This window comes from Xiphias gladius, chromosome 9, assembly GCF_016859285.1.
Source record: "Xiphias gladius isolate SHS-SW01 ecotype Sanya breed wild chromosome 9, ASM1685928v1, whole genome shotgun sequence".
In the NCBI taxonomy this organism is placed as follows: Eukaryota; Metazoa; Chordata; class Actinopteri; order Istiophoriformes; family Xiphiidae; genus Xiphias; species Xiphias gladius.
The window spans coordinates 7,064,124-7,076,393 of NC_053408.1; the positions used below are offsets into that span (position 1 = coordinate 7,064,124).

Below are 12,270 nucleotides of genomic sequence, written 5' to 3' on the forward strand. Positions count from 1 at the left end.
TTTTTATATACTGCACAAATCAAAATGTTAACCTCGTGATGGTGCTAGATAAAAGGTCATTAAAGGTCACAAGGACTATAGCTGTTTCCAAAATCACTCCCTTGTTCACTCATTCACTACTCCCCATGTACCAGACACTCAGTAGTTTACTGAGAAGTAAATCAAGATTTCGGAGACTCAAAAATCATCGTCGTCCATGAGACGCATTGCATTATGGGATTGTTGGCATGAAAGTAGTGTACATGCAGTGAACGCCATTTGTCATTCCTTTGTGGGAATTTTTGTTGGCATTATATGGTAAATAAATTTACACTCTGAATTTAGGCACTAAAATAAAATGGTGGACAGCAAATATAGCGCACAACACAGTAAGTAGGTAGTGATTTCGGACACAGCAAAGGTTTGTTTGCACTACATTGCATAGGGATCGATCCAACAGTTGTCAAGGCATTGCACCAAAAATGTCAGCCTCACAGTGGCACTAGTGGAAGTTTGATTGGAATTTATCCGCTCAGGGGTATGACCGCCAAACTATGTGCAAATTTATCTTGTCCAAATCCGTATGTTTGACAGGATAAATTACCTTTGACCTGCAGGAAACATTAGGGGATCAACAAAGTCATTAAAGTTCATCCTCTGGGGACCATGAAACGTTGTTCAGACATTCATCCACACACACGGCTCATCATGCAATCCATCCAATAACTGTTGAGGTATTTCGGTCTGGACCAAAGTGGTGGGCCGACTGACTGGCAGTGCCATCCCTAGAGCCACACCGCTAGTTTTACTAAAAAGTACATTTCCGTTTGAAATAATGTTAATTATCTGCTCTTTGGTAACTGTACTTACAGTTGTTATTCCCACTTCTGTTTACTTGCCAGCACACAGTCATTCTGTTACATTCGCACACACTGTCAAAGTCAACACTACTGCTGAGTGTATGAATTGACAGCAGTAAGAAAAGTGTGTGGGAGATGGTGTCAGTCTCTGGCCGTCAGTCTGTTACATAATAAGGAGGCGACTAACATCAGAGACACTCCACATCCCCTGGTATTCCTTTGTCGATACTCTTCCATTGTGGTTTCCACATTGGATAAAAAAAATCATTAACAGTCTCATCTCTTTTTCCCTCCCTGAAGCTACACTTACACTACCAGCTGGAATATCACTGTCACAAAAAAAAAAAAAAAAAAAACATTCTTTCATGAGTTAAGACCAAAATGGCTTTCTGGGTTTGTTTCAAATTATACACTAGCTTTAACAGGGTTTTCTCTGGAAATCACAATCAACAGTAGCCCTCAACCCAAACTAAAGATTTTTCACATGAACACCAGTTCTCTTCTGCCAATAACTGACAGGCTCCGCTGTTTCATCTCAACAAGGATCCAATTGGATTAAACAACCCTCAATGCTGAGCCCTCTGCACTGAGTCCATTCAGCCACTGACCCACCACAGCACGCAGCCCCCAACATAAAACAAATGGCACTGCTTGGGCTCTAGTGTGTATGTGTGTGTGCATATTTAACTGATTTCACCTTGTGAGAACAGCCCACTCATTATAGACAAATAAACATTGCTTTATTTGAATACTCTTTTTCCCGCAAAAGGTGGAATTTACACACACAGAAACACACACGCTCTCTCATGACCCCCCCCCCATCCCGTTCTCTCTGTTTTTTTTAAATGTGAAGGATCACATTTGTTCCTGAAAGAAGAAAACAGGGGGCCCGCTGTGTGTGTGCACCCAGCAGTGAACAGCATCTGAATGCAAGAGCCAATCAGAGAGCTGTATACGCACTGAGCCCCCCAAGTACTGCTGGTTTATAGGGCTCAGCTTCAGAGAAGTCACATGACTTCCCAGAGAGCAGGAGAGAGAGAGAGAGAGAGAGAGAGAGAGAGAGAGAGTGGGAGAGAGAGAGGGAGAAAGGGGAATGGGCAATGTGGGAACGGAGGATGAAGAATAGGAGGAGGAGGAGTGAAAAGAGGGTCAGGAGGGTGACAGGAGCGCCGCGAGGGGTGAATTGAAGGTCTGGTAAATGAATGGAGCAGGAGGAGGTAAAAAAAAGAGAGAGGTGAAACTGTTCTCGGAAGCGAATTTATACAGGCCGGCCGCGGTCTATAATTACAGCTGAATGAAAAAAATGAGAAATGACCGACTGAGAGGAGAAGTCAGCGAGTGGATGAATGAAGGATGAGATGAATGAGTACACACGGGCAATAGTGGTTGCAGTTGATTACTACAGTGGGTCATCTCTATTGTCTGGTTAACCCGGCCTCATATTGTCACACAACAACTATCCTCACCACAGTGCTTAAAGGGACAGTTCACCCAAATCAAAAAAAAAGAAAAAAAAGGTTCACCATCTTTTCCCTTACCACTAGCAGCATCGAGACATGCAGATAAGTTATGTGCAGGGGTTCTACAATGGAAGTCGATTCAATTTTGTTTAAAATCCTAGGTGTCTTCCAAAAAGCAGTTGAATGGTTACTATAATTCCCAGACTTTGCTTTAAGAAGTTTTTATTGGGACTATTTATTCATTAGAAAGTAGTTCCTATGAAAACCAGTTTCAAAGAGTTCTATGGAAATAAGTGATTCCGTCTGAGTTTTTCAGATGCCGGTGTTCAATGCTCAGAGGACCACAAACAAAATTCTATTTGTCCCCATAGAAGTGGGGACAAATAGGAGTGGAGGAAGAAAAAATATCTCAAGACTTTCCAAGTACAACCAAAAAGTGGCCAAGATGCCCCTGTCCGTGTTTTTTTTGGTTTGAGTTTGGGTTTGGCCCCTTAGGTCCAACAAAGGGAAATCTTAATGCTACATCATACAGCGATATTTCAGAAAATAGTGTGCATTCACATTGTGGCAGCAGTTTAGGGAAAACACTTTCCTGTTTCAACACAACAATGCCTGCATGTACAAGTGTAGAGCTGAAACAATTAGTTGATTAATCGATGGACAGAAAAATAAACACCAACTATTTTGATAATCGATGAATCTGTTCAGTTATTTTTCCAGCAAAAATAGTGAAACAATGCCAAATCCTATCTAATCACAGTCTCACAAATGAAAGGATTTACTGCTTTCCTTTGTCATATATTATTGTTAACTAAATATTTTGGGAGATTCTGGACTTTTGGTCAAACAAAACAAGATATGTGAACACGTCTCTTTCAGCTGTGTCGGTTGTGATGGCCATTTGTTGACATTTATTTGATGTGTCAAACACTAAACGTTTATAGATTAAAAAATAATAGGCATTTTACTTGGCAATTAAAATAATCGTTCGTTGCAGATCTAGTACAACGCCAGGTCCATAAAGACGTGGTTATTCCAGTCTGTTGCGGAAGAACTTGACTGGCCTGCAGAGAGCCCTGGCCTCAACCCCTTACAACCACCTCTGGGATGAACTGGAACAGCGAATGCAAGCCAGGCCTTATCGCGCAACATCAGTGACTGACCTCACTAATGTTCTCGTGGATGAACGGGAGAAAATCCCTGCAGCCAGGCTCCAAAATCTTGTGGAAAGCCTTCCCGAAAGAGGGGAGGCTGTTACAGCAGCAGATTAATGCCTATGGTTTGGGAAAGAGATGATTAACAATCACGTATGGGTGTAATGGTTGGTTGTCCACATACTTTTGACCACATAGTATATCTGTATGGTTAGATACCACTAGAGAGAGGTTACAAAATCTGTTTATTTTTAAATTACTTTTTATATGAGTGAAATGACTGAAAAAATTGGCACAGAGGACTACCCCCATTCTGCCTTGAAAAAAATGAAAAGAAAGAATTTACAACACCAAGCCTTAAAAGACATGTATCTGTGTGTGTGTGTGTGAAGCAAAGCATGTCCACATGGCCCATGACATATTGGGGGTGGGGGGTTGAAATGTGAAACAGATGTTACTCTTTTTTCACAGCACTGATGTCAACACCTTTACACTGCACAGGGAAGTGCGTGTGTGTGCCTCTTCGCGCGCGTGTGCGTGTGTGTATCTGTGTGTGTGTGTGTCTGTGTGGGTGTGTATGAAAAACCGCATTGGAGGGAAGGCTTCCCATAAACACCTGTTTTGTTCCGGTTAATATCTCTCGTCATAGTGAAGAAATGATGGCCTCAGTGAAAGAGGAGAGAGAGAGGGGGGGGGGGTCACCTCCATTCCCCTCCGTCTGTGAAAGAGAAGAACTCATGTGGGATGAACACATTCGTTTATTCATTCGGCCCCGTCTATTTTCAGCCCAGTGGGTTTATGGTTATTGGAAAGGCGTTGCCGTCTTGCTTCTTCCCAGAAGGAGTCAATATTTCTCCCTCTCCTTCATTTCTCCCTCTCTGCCTCTTTTTCTCTAATTCAATATTTTCTCCAAAACACCACTCTCCCCTCCATGCACACGCAAGGAATGCTGGGAGGCATTCGAGAGAAACAAAACACACAAGCAAAGACACTGGGCTGGTACTCACACACACACACACACACACACACACACACACACACACACACACACACAGGCAAAAGTGTGAGGTTACAGAACGCGGTGCCAACAGTGATCCCGGAAAAACTCCTGCTTAGGACATCTCCCACTTTCTCCATCTTATCGCAGTTACCCATCGCGGCATTCTCTTGCTTACTGATGCATCTTTATCTCTCTCCGTTCACGGCTCTTGTGGGGCTCTCGAGACCGGCTGTGGCCTTTTTACAATGCTGATGTTAGCTAATGACTTTTAATGACGACTTGTTATGGCTCATAAAACCTGGCTCTGTTACTGGCAATACCAAATTTAACTACTGATAACACACACTGGGACTTTTATCAAGTGATTAAAATCAGTACCATATTCAACCATAAGTATGCATGCGAGTGGTAAGTGTGGGTGTGTGTGTGTGTGTGTGTGTGTGTGTGTGTGTGTGTGTGTGTGTGTGTGTGTGTGTGTGTGTGTGTGTGTGTGTGTGTGTGTGGTGGTGGTGGGGGGGTGCTTGTGATGCAAATGTAGCCACAGCATTTGTAGGTCAGAGAGAAAAAAGTGAGTGTCAAAGGGAGGGGAGGGTTGTTTTGTAATGAGTGCACCTCCCTGTAGCCTAATCTCTGTCCACAGAAGATAAATTCCCACAAGCCCTTCCCTCCCAATACTGACTTTGTCCCTGACACGTCAGGGAATTGATGCTTTATTGGCAATAAAAACAGAGGACAGTGTTGGATGTAACCTGTTTAGTTTGGGCCTGAGCCCAAAGCCCCATCATGTCATGTGTGCGTCAGGGGTGGTGGTGCTGCTGGTACATGCTCACCTAGCTCGCTAGAATAAGATAAATGGATGAAGGGTGAGGGCCAGTTAGAATTAGCTTTACAGCTCAGCGCAGGGATAAAGTTCAGGCCAAAAGCAGGTTTGTGACCCCTGAAGAATCCCGGGTTGTCACAGTTATTTCAGAGCATTCGTGACTGCAGCATGATGTAAACATATCATATACACTGGCACGGGAACAGACGGACTAGCACAGATCCACAGAGACCTTTACGCAAATGCACACATCACTCACTGGGGTGGATTAATGCAGGGCACTGTGAGAGTTGCATGGGCAAATAGTGCATTTACTTGACAGAAAATCTGACATATTCCGATTAAAGGAGGATTGTGAAAAAGTAAAAGAACAGTGATTAAAAGAAGAAAACGCATTAAAAGATCAGTTCCATCGTTTCCAATTGCATATATCCCAGTACACCAATGCTTCAAATAAGTAATCTGAATATACAACTATGTTGATAATTGATTAATCTCTATTAGTTTCCATTAATTGTTATTGTTAAAAGTTATGCTTCAATCAAAAATGACAAACATTTGATGGTTGTAGTTTCACAAATATCCCAGTTTTTATTTTCGTTAATATCATAGTAAACTGAATATCTTGTGGTTTCTGATTGTTGGTCAGACAACACAAGGCATCTGAAGGTGTCACCTTGTCTTCTAGGCTCTTGTGATGTGCATTTTTCATCGTTTTCTTTTGTTTTGCAGACCAAATGATCAATCGAGAAAATAACCGACAGATTAATCGGTAATTAAATTAATCGTCAGCCGTAGCCCTAGTAGACACGACAAACTCACACACACAGCATAATACGATCCTGTACAATAATCTGGCCATAAGCATCATTTTTTTTTAAAGCCTACGATGTTCAGTTGTTGCCGAGACTGTGTCCACGATTTAATTTTGGCACTTTCTAAATGTGATTCAGTCCAGAACAAGACCACCACCGACAAACTACGGCCACACAACTTACCAACACCTCTTAAAAACAATATGAACACAAATTAAAGATAGCACTTCTAATTAACGAGAGGATTATAATTCCCTGGACTGTTACCAATTAGGCTAAAGTTTTGGAATAAGAAGAGCTACAGTTACGATGAACTATCTAGTAACAGGAGTAGGATTTTACACTGGAATATTACGATACTTAGTCATGTCTCCTGAGCAGCTTTGCTGAGATAATAGCGCCATCTTGAGGCCCACACTGCTCTGTGCATGTTGAGAGCGCTGATAGGTCATCCATTAACTGTCCTTGCAGGCAACGATTGTCGATTGCAAGTCAACGATCCAAAGTTCGACACAAAAACACCCCGGTTGAACGTGATTAAAAGAGGAGTATCATGTCTTTGAAAACATTTTCCTGCAGAGGTTTGTTGAAATTATTAAACCACGGTGTCGTCACTTCAAGTAAACCGCAGCGTGCGCGAGATGCAGCAGCCGCTGTGCTGGGACGGAGCTCCGCGCGGGGCTACTACAACTACGGGAAGCCCAGGTACACCGGGGCGGCCCACGTCACCGTGGTGGACCTCCGCAGCGACACGGTCACCAAGCCCGGGCCGGCAATGCGCCAGGCCATTGCGGAGGCCGAGGTCGGAGATGACGTGATGGGAGAGGACCCCACAGTTAATGGTTAGAGCCGGACGGTCATATCACAGTGTTGCTAAAATCACAGTTTCAAATGTAACTAACTTACCTGAGTTTTTAATGACTCGTTGAAAATTAATTCCTCCAATTTGTCCAAATGTGTACACGTGCATTCTGTTGAAGACTTAGTTAACTCTGCATCAGTTCCTAAATAGTACATAACCAATAATTATTAACTGCTTCTTAATTATGTAATATGTAAGTATGCATAATAGATACTTTTATTGTATTACATTTTTGTGTCCCCTCACATAAAGAGGGTCAAACTACCAACTAAGAAGTAGCCACCATGAGTGATACAATCCCCACAGCAAAATTCTCAAAAAATAGCTCCAAATTTGCCTCTAAGGGCTTAACAGTTGGGTTTACAACGTGTACAACATACAACACCCTCAGTCCTTAGACCCTTGATCAGCTCGATGTGAATGCATGCACACTTGCTTTTTTTTTTTTTTTTTTACCTGTGAAATGCTGCCAAAATCTTGCAGTATCTGACTAATTTCTGCAGAGCTACAGAAAATTGCAGCCGACATGTTTGGGATGGAGGCCGCGCTGTTTGTCCCCTCGGGAACCATGAGTAACCTCATCGCAGGTGAGCTGTGCCTTTTACTGGCCGAGTCTGAATCCACTTGAATGAGGTCGGAATGGCCGTAAATGTGCACGCTTTTCATTATGCAGTGATGGTGCACTGCAGGGAGCGGGGTGATGAGATGATTGTGGGCGACCTGTCCCATTTACACATCTATGAGCAAGGAGGAAGCGCACAGGTGAGTTTAACCCGAGCAGCAGACACCTGTAGCCGGGCCCTCATCAACAGGTCGGTTTTGACTCGTAGGAGCTCAACGTGCATTTGTGTGTTGACACAGCTGGCTGGCGTCCACGCCACCACGGTGACCACCCTCCCCGATGGAACATTTGACTTGGAGCAGCTGGAGTCGAAGATCCGCCACGGTTACCCAGATCCCCACTACCCACGCTCACGCCTCATATGCGTGGAGAACACACACAACATACAGGGGGGACGTGTGCTGCCTCTGGCCTTCCTGCACGAGGTGTGTGTGACTTCTTTTCTAAACATAGGTGTAGCGGAGAACACTACCTTGTGTCAGCAAGATATACAACGCGTGAAAGCGGCCGTGATACCTGCCGCAATAGAGCAGAGTGGAGAATCCAGAATCTCTCACAGGTTGGGTCATCAATGGATGGTTTGTTTTCATCTCCAAGGTTCGTGCTTTAGCAGATAGATATGGTCTGTCAGTTCACATGGATGGAGCCAGGGTGATGAATGCTGCTGTGGTCCAGGGGGTGCCTCCATCCACCATACTGCAGCACACACACACCGTCAGTGTGTGCCTCTCCAAGGTAGGTCTGCAAAACACAAAGACATAAGGAGATTCTAAGTAATTTCTTCGTGTCTAGTGTTTTCATATGTTTAGTCAAAACCGACAAAGGATTTGCAGACAGACAACGGAAAACTTTTCAAAAGCAAAGTCAAATTCACGTCACGGTGTGTAAAAGGGTTTGGGTGCCCCTGTGGGTACCATGCTGGCGGGACCGCAAGACTTCATAGCCCGAGCAGTGCGGTGCCGAAAAGCCCTGGGTGGCGGGATACGGCAGGCTGGCATACTAGCAGCAGCTGGAAAACTGTCTTTGCTGGATATGGTAGGAAGACTGGAGGAGGATCACCGCAATGCTAAAACCTTTGCTCAAGGTGGGTAGCTCGTATTTTTGTCTATGAGAATTTGATAATTAACTGGCTGCCATTATGTTCCCGCTCATAAGTTCTTCTCGCGTGTTTCCTCCCCTCACCCAGCTCTGCTCGACTGTGACCCTCCTCTATTTGCCGTAGACATGGCGGCCGTGGAGACAAACATCCTGCGTTTCCGTATAGAGGAACCCAGTTTGAGCCCCTCTGAGTTCTGTGCCCGCATGGGTCAGGTTTGCGAGGGAGAGGAGGCTGCACTGGGTCAAGGGATAAAGGTTCTCATGTACCCTCATTTTGGAAACTCAGTAAGGGCTGTTTGGCATCTTGGGATATCCCTTGAAGACACCCAGCTGGCCATCCAGAAAATGCAATTTGTTGCTTCTCAGTATTTGAAGGAAAAACTCAGGGACCAGTGAAACCTGATGTGTATTCTAATCACTAGGACTGATCATAGAAATTTTATACAGACTAATCTAGAAAAAGAGCGAAGCACACGGGACAAACACAACTGGATCACTTTGGATCATGGACCTCTTTATATCCATATTAATTTCATTTTTTTTTTGTAATTCATACGCATTAAATTTAATGAACCACTTTTTCTTGTAAGAGTTTGTTTTAAGTGTTTTTGGGGTATACTCTGCACCTTCTACACAGTAGAAAGCACTCTATCCCCTAAGGTGCCAGATTAATTGAAATTCTTTCTTAACTAAAACAGCACAATATTATCTTTTGAAATAAGAAACAACGTTTTTAAAGAAAATGCAACCTGTTTCCTTATTATCATCCTCTCTGAGCAATAGAGTAAGACGGTCAAAAGTTACTGGCAGCGGTGGGATTCGAACCCACGCCATCGAAATGACTGGAGCCTAAATCCAGCGCCTTAGACCACTCGGCCACGCTACCACGTTGTCACGAGCGGATCACATCCTTTAAATCTAACTGTGCCCTGTGGGTTTCTAACCGCATTGATTTACTGGTTTTGTGACGAACTGTTGGTTAATGTCGGTTGGGGTGTTTCCTAGCTATACGTTTAGCATAGACGAATTAAGTTGATTTGTTGATCTACGGGGCCGTGGAGGGGTAAAGTAACGCTAACGTTGGTATTTCTGACAATGCCGACAGCTAACGATTGCAACTGAGGTTAGTACTTTTTTTTATTCCATTACTCCTAGACCGGCGTTAACGTATCTGATGACCAGACGTAAACGTCGCCACAAGTTACAAACCGAATGGCAACGGTTGCATAGAAACACCAACGTATCGGTGACTACTGTTACGCTGGAACGTCGGGACGTCATAAGACCGCGTGGAACGTTACTGCCTCTGCCGTTACATTTCCATTCAATCCCCTCGGTCGTTTTCATGTTGTCTAGTTCAGCTGCCAGTAGCTCTACAATCTAGCACCGAATATCAAACTCAATTCGGAGATAACCTGCTACAAATAATTATGACGCATTGTACCTAACATATGACGTATACTTATGGTCGGGAATCCCGGACGAAGCTCTCCGAGTTTTTCAGCGAGTTGCAGTACTCGGGTAACGGCACATGACGCCGGTGTACGGTACTTGTGACTGTACAGCTAGCTATAACTTATCCAGTGCTGCTTTCAAATTCTCCACCGTAGTCGTAACTATCACTTTCGCGCGTTTCGGCTTTGAAAAAGCAACCCGGACAAATTTTACTACATTGGTCATATGATACATTCATTTTTTTATATGTATATATATTTTTTTTAATACAGAAATGTTAAAGACCAGTAGAATGAACTGTTAGTCTCACTCTTCTTCAATCTAGGTTTGTATTTCTTTTTTTGTGTGCAACCTTAAGTTTTAGATAAATCCTTGGAAGACAAGGCACATTTCATACACGAAGGCAATCCAAGCTGCTTCACATAATCCATTAAAACAGCACATACTGTAAAACATGATACAGAAATGTATTGGAATCAACTAATCTTGTCTCCTTAACTTAATGTAGATATTTCTTTGTTAATTTCAGGTTAATGAAACTTAGAAGACCACTTCAGATCTTATAAACATTTGTATAAACTTGAGGTCTACTGACTTGAAACCATGAGTTGAATGAATGAACGGCTGTGAGTTCACTCAACTCACTGAATTATTTATTTTTAAAGAAAGAAGATAGCATATTAGCAGACTTCCCTACATGCATTGTTTTAGAGATAAAATTCTCCAGAGATTTTTTTTTTTTTGTAGTTTGAGAAACCCATTCATGATGGAAAATTGATTTGTGTCTTTGATACATGTTAAATGAGGTCATGGTTGTTTCTTCTCACAATAATGAAAACAATGCTAGCCACGAGGAAGGTTAGTGTTGAACTCAGTCCCTACCCATGTACGTCTTTAATTTTACAGAGTCTACAAAACTGCTTTGGGTGTTGATTCTGTATCGACTTTGACATAAAATAGCCTAAACAGCTACAGCTTAAAGTTCTTAATGTCAAATGAAGACCCGACTCCTTAGGCTGTGAAGTAGTGATGTGTAAAGCATTTTTTTTTTTTTTTCAGTGCTCTGAGTCGGTTCATTAAAAAGATGTGTGCACCAAATTGTTCAGCGCTTGACTAAAGAACTGGCTGCATAGTCCCACTCACTGAACTGAGACACAGCCAAATGGTGTACATTCCTCATTATTCCCGCATCCAGAACTGGACATGCTTTTGCATGTCAAACGTGCCAAACTCTGTTTATAGTTCTTGATATTTGAAAGTTTCCTTGCTGAAAATTGGCGATGAACGCTGGTTTAAATGACTTTTTTTGAAGTCTTTTTTTTTTTTTTTAACTGATCTACAGTTCGACATTACTCTTAGACTTGCTGGGCCCGATTCTGGCCGTTTTTTTTACAGTCGTGGCTCACGTTCACTGTGGAGTCTGTTCAGTGAGAGGATCAATAAACAAGCACCATTCCCTCGAAGTCAAAGGATTTGAGACAGTCTCGGGAGCCACTGGCTACCACTCAGGGCTCGCGTTCAAGCATCCAGGTGACGGATTAGGCCATTGATTCGGCCATTGATTATCTTGTGCTAACTCCCGGCTACATGAGCCGTTAGCCTGGAGATAAGGATGGCCTCCATGTGAGTGTATCCCTGTGAACGAATGACCCGAATGTGAGTGAGTGTGTCGGGAGGCTCGTTGACTTCAGCTCCTTCACCCAAAAGATCTGCTCTTTTGAACGAATTGTTCCCGAAGGACACAACACTGCTGAGAGATGTAAAAAAGGAAAAACCAATCTGTCTTTCATGACTGTCGGTTTGACTAATCAGTCAATTCAGCTTAATATCTGAAGTCTATTGATCTTGTTCCTGAAGTTAACTAGTTAACCAGCTAGTTAACTCAGTTAGCTTTACGTTTTCAAAACTCATAAAACATCTTTGAGGCTAGCTATCGACACCTAAATTCAGGTAACTCACATTTGTAAGGCAGCAGGGGAACCAAGTAGGTTAAACGAACTTAAAATGAAAAAAAAAAATGCCTTTTAAGAGAATAGAAACCTCTTTAACTGAATTAAAAACAGGGACATCAATACAGAAAAGGAGGTCATGATGGTTCGTGATGAGTATTTAAAACTCTGTCGACGGCAGTGAAGGACATCGGGG

At 43.0% G+C, this 12,270-nt stretch overlaps 1 protein-coding gene and 1 non-coding gene across 2 annotated transcripts; one reads left to right on the forward strand and one right to left on the reverse strand.

The window, feature by feature from the left end:
- Positions 1–6,527: 6,527 nt before the first annotated feature.
- Positions 6,528–9,205, forward strand: tha1 (threonine aldolase 1). The gene is made up of 7 exons (XM_040135443.1): positions 6,528–6,930; positions 7,454–7,537; positions 7,624–7,712; positions 7,812–7,997; positions 8,170–8,307; positions 8,464–8,656; positions 8,759–9,205. The coding sequence occupies exons 1-7, from the start codon at positions 6,642–6,644 to the stop codon at positions 9,064–9,066; spliced, it is 1,287 nt and encodes a 428-aa protein (XP_039991377.1). The 5' UTR covers positions 6,528–6,641; the 3' UTR covers positions 9,067–9,205.
- Positions 9,206–9,474: 269 nt separating this feature from the next.
- Positions 9,475–9,556, reverse strand: trnal-uag. The gene has a single exon. It is a non-coding gene; the product is annotated as a tRNA-Leu (tRNA).
- Between the last annotated feature and the right edge of the window lie 2,714 nt (positions 9,557–12,270).

Bases quoted from the DNA above. Each gene is read 5' to 3' on its own strand.
- tha1 (XM_040135443.1), top strand. From the start codon at position 6,642: ATGTCTTTGAAAACATTTTCCTGCAGAGGTTTGTTGAAATTATTAAAC. The intron at 7,713-7,811 runs GTGAGTTTAACC...GTGTTGACACAG, and splicing joins AGCAAGGAGGAAGCGCACAG to CTGGCTGGCGTCCACGCCAC. The intron at 8,308-8,463 runs GTAGGTCTGCAA...GGTGTGTAAAAG, and splicing joins TCAGTGTGTGCCTCTCCAAG to GGTTTGGGTGCCCCTGTGGG.